This window comes from Brachyhypopomus gauderio, chromosome 12 (assembly GCF_052324685.1).
Source record: "Brachyhypopomus gauderio isolate BG-103 chromosome 12, BGAUD_0.2, whole genome shotgun sequence".
NCBI classification, from domain to species: Eukaryota; Metazoa; Chordata; class Actinopteri; order Gymnotiformes; family Hypopomidae; genus Brachyhypopomus; species Brachyhypopomus gauderio.
This window is the reverse complement of record NC_135222.1, coordinates 3,884,514-3,899,266: the sequence shown is the minus strand read 5'-3', so window position 1 is coordinate 3,899,266 and position 14,753 is coordinate 3,884,514. Positions and strand designations below refer to the sequence as shown.

The window sequence follows — 14,753 nt, the reverse complement described above, 5'->3', positions numbered from 1 at the left end:
ACCTGAAACCACTTAAGCATGTCACTTAGCATTTGTTGAAGTTTCGTCGAGACCCAGGGCTCATCAGGTTTCAGTGGGGGAGTCTGCAGTTAAGTGGCCACTTGTCATGTTTATTTCTTTCTTCTTTTTTTTTAATCTTTTCTCTTTCTTCCTCCTTTCTGGTCTGAAATGCGACGCCTGCGGTGGCTGTCTAAGCCGTTTACCGTGGCCGGAGGACGGAGGGAAGGTGAGTCCACAAGTGTGCGGCGTGGTAATCCCGCTAAAGCGTTATTAGACCGCTTTGGTGACCGATCCCTTATTCGCCAGCCAGCGTGCGCTAACTGTCGGGATCTGAAAGGCATTCTTCAGCGAAGAAGCCCGACTCTGAAACACGGCCGCTGCTTCAAAGCTGCCGTATCCGAGCGCAATTTGAATAATCTTAACCGTGTTTACACATAGTCATAAGGCACTTAATCCTTTTGACTCCCACCGTTAAGTATCGCACCCATGAACACCCGGTGTATATAAATTAACAGTGTGAAAGTACAAACAGTACAGAATATTGAAATCGGCCTACGGGGTGATCCAACACCTCCCCCCCCCCCCCCCCCCCCCCCCCCCCCACACACACACACACACACACACACACACACACCCATGTTAGGGAGACACTTTCTGGTGCTGTATTTCATACATTTGGTATGCATGAAAAATCTCTCGCACACCCATGATATACATTATAAATGAGCAGGCCGATTTAGCGTGCTTGTCATAGGTACATAAAATCTTCTATGCCTTCTCTTTCAAAACACACAAACAAAATACACACACGCATACATTCCTGAACCATACGTTCATAGGCACACTTTTGTACATAAATGCACGTACACACACACACACACACATGGGTGCATACGCACATGCTCGCACGCACAAGATTTGTTATGTTTTGAGCATCTAAAAAGGTTGTGTTGGCGTGACTGTTTGATATGGATCAGGGAGGTGCCTTTCTCTGCTTTACACCCTCATCCAAAACAGCTCCTTCCTTCACACTGTGTTTTGTAGTTGAGAGGAAGGCTGATCAAACACTGGAGTTGTTTTTAAAGAGCTTTCTGGAGCCCAAAGCCGTCCAAGGTAAACTTTTAAAGAATAAACAAGAGGAAATGCACGAATATTAGAATAATATTCAGATTGAGAGGCTTTTGCTGTAAAGTCTGAAATACTGTTCAAGTCTGTGGGACAGAATGAATGAAAAAGTGAAAATATTCATACCCTGACTGATTCAAACCCACACTAAAATGTGCGTGTGTGTTTGTGTGTGTGTGTGTGTGTGTGTGTCTGTATGAATAAAGGCTGCATTATTCTATTGGCATTAAAGTTGTGTGATTTTTATTGTCTTTTTGTTCTTCATTATTTTCACTAGCATTGTCTGTTTAACATTTCTGCCTTCATCATTTTTATCACAATATAGTGCAATAGTTTCAATTAAAACAAAATCGAATCTGACCAACCGTTTGTGAGAGACATATGAACATTTTCACATATGAACTCTGGACACTTCAAGATGGACACTGAGCATCAGGTGTGGACATTTTCTGGGGTTGCCCTCTCACAAATGGAGCAGAGTGTTTTATCTCCACAGGACGCCACCAGTGTCCGACACCTTCTCACTACTGGAAGTCCTCCGTGTGGTTTAGGTGAAGGGTGGCACCTGGGTAGCAAAACGCTTTGGTAGGGGGGAAGAGAGAGAGAAAATGCGGTTGTATCAGTCCCTTGCTAAGAAAGAGCACACTCGCACATACACACACACACACACACACACACACTATTTAGAAAACCTTTGGTTTGTGCTCTTTCTCTGGGCGGTCTGAACTGGCCCGGTCCTCTGGCCCAAACAGCTGGGGCTCCACGGCTCATTGCGGCCCCGCCTCGGGCCGGCCCCCTGCTCCATAAGGCATGTGTGCTGCTCCAGCTAATCGATCACCCCATTAATTCTACTTAGCAGTACAAGTGTGGATTTTAGCAGCCCACAAAGGCCACCTGTGTGGCACGGGTCACCTCCACACCTCTTAAGGTCCGCATTGATTTTCAACAGGACTTATTTCACCAGGTCTGGCGCGGGACGAGCAGCAGATGAAGATGAACTACAGGGGCCACATATCTTTTCTTTAGCCTGCTTTTTTTCCACTCCTTTGCTACTCCTCATCTTCCTTTCCTCTATATAGTCCCTCCCCCCCCTTTCTCATTCATTCTTATTCTTATTTTTTCATGTTTTCCGTGCAGCTATGGAAGAACCATTTGGTCAGTTATTGACAGTAAACAGAAATACAGTGAAGCATCCCAGGTCCCGTCCCTGGTCCCGTCCCTGGTCCCGTCCCAAGTCCCGTCCCTGGTCCCGTCCCTGGTCCCGTCCCTGGTCCTGTCCCGTCCCAAGTCCCGTCCCTGGTCCCGTCCCTGGTCCCAAGTCCCGTCCCAAGTCCCGGGACCTTTATGGTTTGTGTGTAGCATGAAGGAAGCATTAGCGCTAGCGCTTCCATTTAGCCGTGATCAGGGTAACGTCCTGACAGCCACGCTGACCCGTGAAGGCCTGGCGTTCCTCGGTTCCTCGGTGGAGGAAGCGAGTGCGTCGGCACGGCGAAGGTAAGCACGGCTCCGCACCCCTTCCAACAGAGCTGGGGGAGTGTGTGACCTTTATTAAATCTGATTAAATTATTAAACACAGCAAAGCAGGGGCTTTGGAGTGGGTGGAGGTGGTAGTTCAGTTCACGCTGAGTGCAGCATCTCCGTCTCTCTCTCTCTCTCTCTCTCTCCCTCTCTCTTTCTCTCATCCTCTTTCTCTTTCTTTGTATATCAGCATTGACTAAGAAGTCCACCTTAAGTGCAGCCTCATGAATAAATGGATGGATGCAAATGTCCTGACCTGGATGGCGGGTGGTGGGCATCTGTCAGTTAGATAGCAGAGGGGTGGGGGCAGGGCTGGGCGCGGCATATGGAACTGGCTGTGGCCGGGCCACGGCACTCGGGCCGAGCCAGGATGCCAGAGCTGCTGGAGGCAGTGGCCCCGAGCCAGCAGGCCCATGCCCAGGAAGAGAGGCCCATTGTGGGGGGAGGAGAAGTTAAAGGAGGGGCTCTCCTGGTTCAGCGGTCCTGATCCAACCTCCCCCGCCCCATCCCCCTCACCCCCCGACATGAAGTGACCCAGATACGTCGTGAGTCCTGCCCCCGCTCACATACATGCTCGCATTTTGTAACGCTCATCAAACGCTGCAGAAAGCTAACATAGATGCTCGCTTTAGGCCCCGGTTCAACCTGGCCGCCCCGTCTTGGTGCTGTCAGAGGTGCTGTAGTGGCCTGCAGTCTAACATCAGCTCTGATCTCAGGTCAGCCACACAAAGGCCTTTACCACTGGCCCTCACACTGATTAAATGGGAGACTGCTTGAGAAGGAGCCTTTGACACACAACCAGAACTGAGACAGCAGTGAAGATGAAGATGAAGGCCAGTTATTTTTGTTTACTATGTAAATGATGCAGATGTGTTTGACAGCGTTTAAACTGCAACTGCACAATGTAACATTTTACGACATCTTATGTATTACTCGTAACCTGTAAGTTCCATCATGATATGATCCTGTCCATAAAATAGGTGAGAAAAATGGAATTGTTACCCCATTGGCTGCATTCCAGTGGGCTATAAATGTGGGCGGTGCTATAGAGGGGCGTATCCAGTCTGTAAATGTGGGCTGTGCTATAGAGGGGCGTATCCAGTCTGTAAATGTGGGCTGTGCTATAGAGGGGCGTATCCAGTCTGTAAATGTGGGCTGTGCTATAGAGGGGCGTATCCAGTCTGTAAATGTGGGCTGTGCTATAGAGGGGCGTATCCAGTCTGTAAATGTGGGCTGTGCTATAGAGGGGCGTATCCAGTCTGTAAATGTGGGCTGTGCTATAGAGGGGCGTATCCAGTCTGTAAATGTGGGCTGTGCTATAGAGGGGCGTATCCAGTCTGTAAATGTGGGCTGTGCTATAGAGGGGCGTATCCAGTCTGTAAATGTGGGCTGTGCTATAGAGGGGCGTATCCAGTCTGTAAATGTGGGCTGTGCTATAGAGGGGCGTATCCAGTCTGTAAATGTGGGCTGTGCTATAGAGGGGCGTATCCAGTCTGTAAATGTGGGCTGTGCTATAGAGGGGCGTATCCAGTCTGTAAATGTGGGCGGTGCTATAGAGGGGCGTATCCAGTCTGTAAATGTGGGCGGTGCTATAGAGGGGCGTATCCAGTCTGTAAATGTGGGCGGTGCTATAGAGGGGCGTATCCAGTCTGTAAATGTGGGCGGTGCTATAGAGGGGCGTATCCAGTCTGTAAATGTGGGCTGTGCTATAGAGGGGCGTATCCAGTCTGTAAATGTGGGCTGTGCTATAGAGGGGCGTATCCAGTCTGTAAATGTGGGCTGTGCTATAGAGGGGCGTATCCAGTCTGTAAATGTGGGCTGTGCTATAGAGGGGCGTATCCAGTCTGTAAATGTGGGCTGTGCTATAGAGGGGCGTATCCAGTCTGTAAATGTGGGCTGTGCTATAGAGGGGCGTATCCAGTCTGTAAATGTGGGCTGTGCTATAGAGGGGCGTATCCAGTCTGTAAATGTGGGCTGTGCTATAGAGGGGCGTATCCAGTCTGTAAATGTGGGCGGTGCTATAGAGGGGCGTATCCAGTCTGTAAATGTGGGCGGCGCTATAGAGGGGCGTATCCAGTCTGTAAATGTGGGCTGTGCTATAGAGGGGCGTATCCAGTCTGTAAATGTGGGCGGTGCTATAGAGGGGCGTATCCAGTCTGTAAATGTGGGCGGTGCTATAGAGGGGCGTATCCAGTCTGTAAATGTGGGCGGTGCTATAGAGGGGCGTATCCAGTCTGTAAATGTGGGCTGTGCTATAGAGGGGCGTATCCAGTCTGTAAATGTGGGCTGTGCTATAGAGGGGCGTATCCAGTCTGTAAATGTGGGCTGTGCTATAGAGGGGCGTATCCAGTCTGTAAATGTGGGCTGTGCTATAGAGGGGCGTATCCAGTCTGTAAATGTGGGCTGTGCTATAGAGGGGCGTATCCAGTCTGTAAATGTGGGCTGTGCTATAGAGGGGCGTATCCAGTCTGTAAATGTGGGCTGTGCTATAGAGGGGCGTATCCAGTCTGTAAATGTGGGCTGTGCTATAGAGGGGCGTATCCAGTCTGTAAATGTGGGCTGTGCTATAGAGGGGCGTATCCAGTCTGTAAATGTGGGCTGTGCTATAGAGGGGCGTATCCAGTCTGTAAATGTGGGCTGTGCTATAGAGGGGCGTATCCAGTCTGTAAATGTGGGCTGTGCTATAGAGGGGCGTATCCAGTCTGTAAATGTGGGCGGTGCTATAGAGGGGCGTATCCAGTCTGTAAATGTGGGCTGTGCTATAGAGGGGCGTATCCAGTCTGTAAATGTGGGCTGTGCTATAGAGGGGCGTATCCAGTCTGTAAATGTGGGCTGTGCTATAGAGGGGCGTATCCAGTCTGTAAATGTGGGCTGTGCTATAGAGGGGCGTATCCAGTCTGTAAATGTGGGCGGTGCTATAGAGGGGCGTATCCAGTCTGTAAATGTGGGCGGTGCTATAGAGGGGCGTATCCAGTCTGTAAATGTGGGCGGTGCTATAGAGGGGCGTATCCAGTCTGTAAATGTGGGCTGTGCTATAGAGGGGCGTATCCAGTCTGTAAATGTGGGCGGTGCTATAGAGGGGCGTATCCAGTCTGTAAATGTGGGCGGTGCTTTAGAGGGGCGTATCCAGTCTGCGTATGGAAGTGTAGCGTGTATTGCTGGGTTGCTGATGTATCCTTGGATTAGAACTTGAGGCAGATGGACTGAGCATACTGGAGCCTCTCTGAGTTCTGGCCTGATCTCTACACACACACACACACACACACATGTACAGACACTCATTCCATGAAACACTGATCACACGACAGTCAGTTGTTTTGTTATTGATTGTTAAGGCAACTGTGTGTTTCTGTGTGTGTGTGTGTGTGTGTGTGTGTATGTGTGTTTGGAAAGGATAAATGGAAAAGAGAGATAAATGGATAGGCATACCTCAGGAAAGATGCACTGATGAACTGGGCTTCAGTGCTATGTAAAAGAGGGGAGAAACGTTCAGGCTGTTCCAGGACTATATTCTCCTCACTATGACCAGAGTGGAGCTCTTTTATATGGTGTAGGCAGTACCCCCCAGTCTCAGTCATGGACTACATATCCCAGCCTCCTTTACCATGATCCAAGAGTTTCTCCCTCACATCTTTCCTTCAGTACTCTTCTTTTATATCCTTGCCACCTTTGTACCAGTTTCCTCTCTCTACCATCTCCCCGCTGAACCCACTCCTCTTCCTCCACCTCCTCCTCCTCCTCCTCGTCCCAACCCGCTGCTGGAGCGTCCCACGTGGGGAGGTACAGGGCCCGGGCCAGCCAGGGTTCACGCTGGGTAAGGCAAAAAGTGCAAGCCGTGGTGAATTGCTAATAGGCTATCATTGCTCCGAGCAGGGCGCGTGCTTTAGCGGAGGGTGCGGGGGTGCGCCGGAGGTCCGCAGCCCATTAAAGAAACGTCAACTCGGCATAGGTGCGCCGGGAATTATGGGTCACTGGCTGGGAAGTTGTGTCGACTGCCTACTGGCCAGGGGAGTACCCCGTAATCTGTCACAATCTGCAGCTCGGCTTTGACCGCTTCCGGGACGGTCCCGCGATCTCGGGGCTCCGGGTGGGCAGGGACGCGGTGTAGAGCGGGACCAGGGGTGCAGACTGGTAGAATGGCTCACTACATGAAACCAGAACAGTGGTGCACCTGTTTTCACTATTTCACTCTAAGCAAATCACGCATGATTGTTTTACTCTGTGGGAAAAGCTTAGGAGGTGAAAGGAAAGAGGAGACGGGCAGAGGAGATCAGAACATGCAGCACTGAAGCTTCTGCAGATGACGAAAGTTCAACTGCTTTGAGCTGCAATGGTTTCTTGGAATGGAGTATCTCAAGCCCCAACCCCTCACCCACCGTCCCATTGTCTGTCTCTGTCTGCCTGTATCTGTACTACTCTAGTTAATCTCTGTTACCCCTGCCCAACCTGGAGATTGGCCTGCCTGCTGGAGGCAGGATGACCCGTCCCTAGTCCAGCCAGGGTGGAACCGGGCCCCTCGAGGTGCTTTGAACATACTCCCATCTCATCGCTGTAAAGGTCAGGGTCTTTTTCACACAGTGAGGTGTGGGCACGCTAAGAGGAGAAAGACTTCACCTTGGTGAAAATTCGGGACAGCACTTCTAAAATGCAGATTTGATGCTGAGTATGCTAACTCGCCGTTATATAGCTGTCGGAGTGACCTTTGTGAAAGCACCGTGAGGAGCCACGAAGAAGAATGAAGTTGTTTTAGATGTTTGTGATGTCAGCAGTCAGTAGGTACTGTGGACGCCGCTCCAGCCGTGAGTGGGTCTTACCCAGAGTGGATCTGAAGAAATTCTTGGCTTTGGATCCTGCCTTTGACAAGCCAGGGCAGTCAAGCTCTTATCAGTAGTTCCACAGTGGTGCTGGAAGGGAACCATCTTAAACACACACACACACACACACACACACACACACACACACACACACACACACACACACACAAACAAACAGTGTAGTATGTGCACAGGCAGTTCTTTCTTAGTTCAGTTCTTTCTTAGCTTCTCTTTGCTGCTCATCTGTTTTCTCACGTTCCTCCGCCTTATTCTCTCCTTCCAACTGGACCCAGAAAACAAATGAATTACTCATTAAATCAAATCTAACCACGCCTGAGCCAGAAGAGGAGAAATGGCATTCTCTCTCTCTCTCTCTCTCTCTCTCTCCCTCCCTCTCTTTCCATCGCGCTCTTTCTCTCTGTCTCTCTCGGTCTCCCTCTTCCTTCCTCTAGTGTAATAGATTTATTAGGTGAGCTCAGGCCCTGGGCTGTCACCACTCAGCACACTTTTAAATCAATAATTGGAAATATTAATTATCACAGCTGGGATGCTCCATTTGAACATGTTTATTCCCCTATTAGGTGCAACAGAGGGGAGGGAGGCCGCTTTGATGGCCTGCAAATGCTTATTAATGATGAGGGGATAGGGGCTAGGCTGTTATCGCACACTTCAGCTGGATTTACACATGCACACACACACACACCTGTCTATGTAGCCACTGTAGAAGCTTCGACTGTGTCATTTGAGAAGAATATTAGCCAACTTCAGATTTGGCCTTAGTCTGCATACTCTGCATATATTTATTCCTCCTGATACTCTTTTAGAGGGACTTTTACATGCTGAATTATTAAGTTTAGGTAATAAGATGTGTTATAAGAAAACAAAAAATGAAGTTTGATGGGCAGAATGCTACATATGAGAGTTTGAGTAACACCCGAAAAGCTCATTTACACTCATAGGACTGTGTTCTTCTGTGTGCCTGCACAGAATGTAACTGTTATTTGAGTCCTTTATCAGAAAGAAAAAAACTTGCTTTTGTACACTTTTTACACCTTAACTAAGGTTGTTGTCTGACTCTTAAAAGAAAGCCATTAATATTGTCTCCACCAGCTGCTCCTTGTATGAATAGTCACACCACCCTGCAAAAACCAACACTAGATTTATTGCACATTTGTCATATATGGAAGCAAAGAGACGCGGGCCAGATTTGGCTCCCAGCATCCTGTAATATACTGATTGTTCTGAATTTACATCCACTGGGGCTCAGCAGTTCGTAATCAGACGTTACTACAGGAGGTGAGGCATTATGTCTGTTCAGAATAGCTGCCCCTCTTCCCCCAACACACACACACACACACACACACACACACACACACACACACACACACACACACACACACACACACACACACACACACTCACACACACACACTCACACACACACACTCACACACACACACACACACACACACACACACACACACACACACACACACACACACACCTTTGTTTACGGCATTTCAAAAACATTATCCCGCTATAGTAAACACTGGCATTACCTATGTGCGGTGGAGGAGACAGGTGCTAACACCTCCCCCCAAAACGGGCCGCGTTCAGATCGCATCCAGAGGCCGTTGAAGAGAGGCTGCGGTAGCCGCGGGAGAACGAGACGGCGTGTGTGTCATCACGAGCGGTCGACGCCCTCCTGTCGGTTGGGGGGGGGTTCCGGATTGTTCCGCCGAGCTCAAACAACAGATTGGAGAACGCGGGAACTCTGCCGTGCTACGCACCGCGGGGAGAGCATGGCGCGGCGTGTCTGAGTGTGTCTTTCTGCTAGCCTGACTCCATCAGCATATGTGTGGGGGCATTAGGGTGGAGTCTAGACCGAAGAAATGTCGCTCAGCTGAGGAGGAATCTTATCTGTCAGCTGCAGGCATCTCTCGTGCTCTCTTTTCTCTCTCCCTTTGCCTATACAGCCCCCCCCCCAACCCCCCTCCACCCACCCCTGCTCCACCACCTTCATACACTGACTGTTTCAAACGCAGCCGAAGCCTCCTCGAATCTATCACAATTAGAGCACATGTTGTGATTTGCGGAGAAAGGCGTCATAAGGCAATCCCCCCCGGTGCCCCCGTTTTATCATATGAGTAAAGAAGGTTTGGAAAGGGAACACATGGAGCGGTGGAGAAAGGCAGAGAGCTCTCACAGGACCCGGGCTAAATGGTTTCCCTGACAACAGCATGAGTTCATCAACTGTCGGTCTTTGTTTTGTGTGTGAGTGCGGGCGCACCCGCGCGCGTGTTGTGACTGTGCATATAATAACGGGGAGTGCGCATGTTAGATGTCTGTCCGTGCCATTAGAGGTGAGAAAAATGTAATAAACTGAAAGTCGTCGATTCCCCACATGCTTTGGTGGGGAGGGAGGAGATGGGGGGGGGGGGGGGGGGGGGGGGGGTTTGAAGGCATTGCCCGCAAACAAATAGCCCATTACTGCTGCATTTTATGGCCGGGACAGTGACTAGTTTCAGACAGGCCTCCATAAAGCTTGCGAGTAAGACCGATGTCTGTGAAATTCATCTCCGTGATGGGCACTTGCCGTCGTCGAGGCACTTGCGGGACTGCGGGAAAATCGGCCGGGCCGCGTGTGCCGTCACGGTCTCCATTACGGGACGTTCCACCGGCAGTGGTGCGTGCGCCCGGAGTCGTGTTCCAGAAGGCGGCCATTCCGTCCGACGCAACACATTCACCAGTCACCAATGTTTGTGTGTCATGTCAAGTGCGGGAGATTGCTTCGATTTTTTTCATTTTTATTTTATTTTATTTTTTTTTATGACCGGCACTTTCGATGAAAAAAGAGCAGGCCTCTTCAATTAAGTGAGCCGCAAGGAAGAACTAGTTATCATTCTTATTTGAAACTTTGGGACAGCTGTGACCTTAGTGACATTAATCACAGGGCCCGAGACAAAACGGCAGAGGTAAACCCAAGCCCAAGAAGGCACACTATCGTACCCTCTCCCCCTCTCTCGCATGGACTTAGCCCCAGCTAGTTATTATTTACGATGGATAAATTTATGGAATAATTCCTTTGAGGAAGGTTGTTCAGCTCCTCAAGGTGAAAATGGATATGTTTAGCACTTAATGAATCTGGCTTGGCCCTCTCCACCCATATATCAGCATGTTATTAAGCCGTTTTAAAATCCCATTATGGTGTTTCTCCTTGAACAAGTCAGGCTTTTATGGCACTGGCCTGTCTTTAAAACTGACCTCTTTCAGTTCGCCTCCAGAGTTGGACAGTAAAAGAAAATATGTTGGAGAGAGAGGAAAAATGTTGATCCTGGACATCCTCAGATATTTTTCAGGGACTTTCAGGGTTTTTTTTTTTCCGAGTCCGAGTGCATGTGGGAGCAATGGTGGCGCGGTAATAAAGAGATTTCAGATGGCTGAGAAGGCTGTTACGAGCACGAATTTGGGAAGGTTTGGCACAATACAGCACATCACAGCTCTTCATCAGAATTCCGCCCGTGTTGCTATGAACAGTTTGCTATGGATCGATCCAAAGCCCCTGAGTCGATGGAGAATTACTATAAAGGGTTCATGACTCTCTTGTTTCTTGCAAAGTATCTTTAGTTGCAATGTGAGTTGTAATGATTTTTTGGTGTGAATTATTCTAAATTATTACATTCTTTCATTTTTATAGTACATTTATACTTTACTTTGGATTTTATAGATATTTATAGTACATAAGACTTGTACGTTTCAATTTCAGTTTGCATTTGGCCATTTGGTGTTTGTTTTAAATCATGGTACTTGTAGGAATCTGAACATCGAAACCATGCCGGTCATTCAATCTTCTGACATCTTGGGTCTTTAATTAGTCCTCAGAGATGCATAAATATTGATTTATTTAAAAGACACTTGTGCTCTTCAGCTCTTCACGGGACAGGGTGTGAAACTTCTCTTTCTTTTTTTTTTTTTGCTTAGGTGAGGGCAGTGTGAGAAAGTGAGGAAAACCTAGTCAACCTCGACAAAAATAATGAAAAAGAGATCAAGGTGTAGAAATACTGGGAGAAAACGCAGCACCTAAAGACTGTAGTGACAGAGGGATCTAATCCAGCAAATGCCATTCTTATCAGGCTCTAGTGGATTACTGTGAGCCTCCTAACCACAGAATTCTCCGCTTACAGACACTCTGCACAGCCACAGGGCCGGGGATCAATAGGTCGGCATTGATCTCCCGCTCCCCCGAGGCCGCGCCACTTTTATTGTTGTTGCATTTCACTTTGCCCGCGCCATTACTGTCGTGCTCTCCAGCCACTGTGGCATCACGTGTGGAAGAAAAACTTTCTTTTCTTTCTCAGCGGGGCCGGCTGATCGCAGTCGAGTCTCAGGGCTGTAGGATTCGCGTGTGATCAGGAGCGATCAGATCTTGCGTGATCAGGTGGGATCAGACCTCGTGTGATCAGGTGGGATCAGACCTTGTGTGATCAGGCACAATCAGACCTCACGTGATCAGGCGCGATCAGACTTCACGTGATCAGACCTCACGTGATCAGGTGGGATCAGACCGTGTCATCAGGCGCAATCCGACCTCACGTTATCAGGCGCGATCAGACCACGCGTGATCATGCGCGATCAGACCTCGCGTCGTCAGGCGCGATCAGACCTCGCGTCGTCACACCTCACGTGATCAGACCTCACGTGATCAGTCGCGATCAGACCTCGCGTCGTCAGGCGCGATCAGACCTCACGTCGTCAGATGCGATCAGACCTCACGTGGCCCCACTAACCCCTCTGTCTCTCCGCTCTTTCTCTTTCCACAGATGACACGGCCCATCCAGGTGAAGCCGGCTGACAGCGAGAGCCGTGGAGGTAGCCGCCTCTCTCCCCTCCCTCTTCCTCCTTCTCTCTTTTGCTCTTCTTTTTGTTATTATATGGCTGCGTCTGATCCCCCTTCAGCCTTGCCTCCTTACTCCTCGTGTCTCTGCCTGTCCTCCTCTCTCTCTTCCTCCTCTCGCTCTCTGTCGGTCTGATGGATGTCCGGAGTATTCATTTTAATTAAGGAGGACGTGGTTCTACTGAACAGAGAGGGATGTGGCTTCTGCTGCCTGTCTAACCTTGCCTCCCCTGCCAAGCCCATTAACGACACACTGTAAATTAAAAAGTAATTAGCCAGGATATTGGGACGGGGGCCCCGGGCCCCAAACTCCCAACTAGATGTCTGGTCAAGCGGAGGGGTATATTGTAAACAAGAGGTGTAAACGCTATGGGGAAGTGGGGGTATGCAGAGGAGACACACAGGTGGCCAAGCAATCAATTACAGTTGGAGCTTTTGCCAAGACCTTCATTTACTCATCCTTAATTTAGGCTCCTTTGAACTCTGCCATGTGATTGTTTGTTTGTTTGTTTGTTTGATGGGGGGGATGGTTGGTTTGTGTATGTGGAAATGCATTCATGGAGAGAGAAGATGATGCGCATGTATCATGGGTTGTTGGGTTTATTCTGCATGATAGGCTGTGAATGAGAGTCTAGGATTTTAAGCACAGCTCTCCTGGTGAACATTTAGTTGTGGTCATGGGTTTGAGGAGCCAGCCAGCTCATTACATGTACTGGAACGTTCGGCTGTTCTTAAGACTACGTTTTCCCAATTTGGCTTCCTGGTTTTCCCACTGCCCAAATGGTCCATCCCAGTAGCGGACAGGCAGGTCTTCCTCTGTGGAGACTGATGGCCCATAAAGCCCCATTGATTTTGCCATTGTGGAGGTGTGTGTTCGCATTAACCACGACACTCAGCTGTCTTTGGGCTTCCCTGCAAGTGGCCAACTTTAGCTCTCCCCAGACCCTGCTTGGCTGTCCTCAGACTCCCTTATTGCCTGACTCCTGGTGATCCTGCCTGAGATGGAGAGCATGCTTAGCCCGGACCCAATAGTTACACATCATCTTAAATGAACAGGTCAGAGTAGCACCTCAGGAGCAATCCAACACCAGTGTGACTTTAACGGTTTGGCAGGATTTCTAACCACCCCCCGGGTCCGCCCCCGTGCAGACCGCCACCCCAAGCGGTCGCTCCATGGCAGCTCTGGGAACCCTGCGACGAAGATCTCGATCTTCTCACGCATGTCCTTCGCTCCCCAAGGTAGTGGGGGATCCATGAAACAGACCTTAATTATGTTTCTCGCAGTAATGGCGAGATGGTGCCCAGGATGGACAGTGGTTGTTCTCTGGGGTTGTTGCAGGTTAGCTGGAGGAACTCATGATGCTCCCAGTTCTAATTACTCTCTTAATCTCATTAGTTGGTTTAAAGGTCATTGCACCTCTTTGAAGGGAAAAGCAAACTCGTGTCCTCTCAGAAGGGCCCTTTTAAACCTCAAGAAACCTCTGCCCAGAAGGACTATCTGTCTCGAGTTATTAAGACTGCAAAGATAATGTGATTAAATTTACCCTCTCAGTTCTTTTTTCATTATTACAATCAGATGCCTCTGCTGTTCATGTGCACAAAAATCTACTCGATAGCTTATCGGCTTGACATGCTGCCTGGTTAAATTAAGATGGTGGTTATCATTTAAAAATACCCTGAATTATGACAGGTTGCAACCTTGAATTTATGAGGACACATTAACTGGTTGTGATATTACTGCTGTCAGTAGCAAGCAATTATCATTTTAGCACACTTAATGCAGATGAAACTTTCGTCTTGGCTGCTATACTACAGAGGAAACAATTTTGTTGAGGAAATAGTCTAGAACTAGAACGTAAGTGCAGTGAAATGGCAGCTTTTCACTCTACTGGCCCAGTAATTCATAATGGTGGAAAGCATGTGGGACTGTGAGTGTTGAAAATTAAAATGAAGAATTATATGACTGAGAACTTCCAATGCATCATCCATGTTTTCCTTTTTACTCTTCTACATGAGCGTATGTTTATTGAACACTACCCGTTCTAACACACCCTCGTCCAATCTCTCTCTCTCTCTCTCTCTCTCTCTCTCCCCTCTCTCTCTCTCTCTCTCTTCATCTCTCCCCTGGTGCTCCAATATGAAACAGATTGATTTTGCTTCAGAGACAAGGCTGATGACTGGCACTGGCTGGATATAAAGGTGGTTGCTATTGCTTTTTGAAGGGCTGTTCAATGCCCCTCGGAGGCCCTTGAGCCCTAACAGAGGATAAATCAGCTTTAGACACTTTGATTTCGACACTCCATATGCCCTGTTCTTTGTCCAGTTGCCCCTCAAACACTCACCTGCCCCTCTTCTTTTGACTGGGTCCAAAAAAAGCTTTTTCCATTCTTTAAACTGCACCT

The 14,753-nt window shown here is 48.8% G+C and overlaps 1 protein-coding gene and 1 long non-coding RNA gene across 7 annotated transcripts in view; one reads left to right on the top strand and one right to left on the bottom strand.

Annotated features, from left to right (window-relative positions):
* The window catches only part of celf5a (cugbp, Elav-like family member 5a), a 136,938-nt gene that overhangs the window by 65,432 nt on the left and 56,753 nt on the right, over window positions 1-14,753 (top strand). For all 5 annotated transcript variants that reach the window (XM_077024452.1, XM_077024450.1, XM_077024451.1 and 2 more), the window contains one exon: window positions 12,278-12,326. In XM_077024452.1, the coding sequence (XP_076880567.1) occupies window positions 12,278-12,326 (49 nt within the window). The remainder of the gene's footprint in view (window positions 1-12,277; window positions 12,327-14,753) is intronic.
* Window positions 613-9,334, bottom strand: LOC143528654 (uncharacterized). 2 transcript variants are annotated; one of them, XR_013134511.1, is made up of 3 exons: window positions 9,017-9,334; window positions 6,073-7,562; window positions 613-1,705 (listed from the first exon to the last, which is right to left on the bottom strand). It is a non-coding gene; the product is annotated as an uncharacterized LOC143528654 (long non-coding RNA). The 2 variants fall into 2 exon arrangements; XR_013134510.1 differs by lacking the exon at window positions 613-1,705 and having other exon boundaries at window positions 5,525-6,453; window positions 7,458-7,562.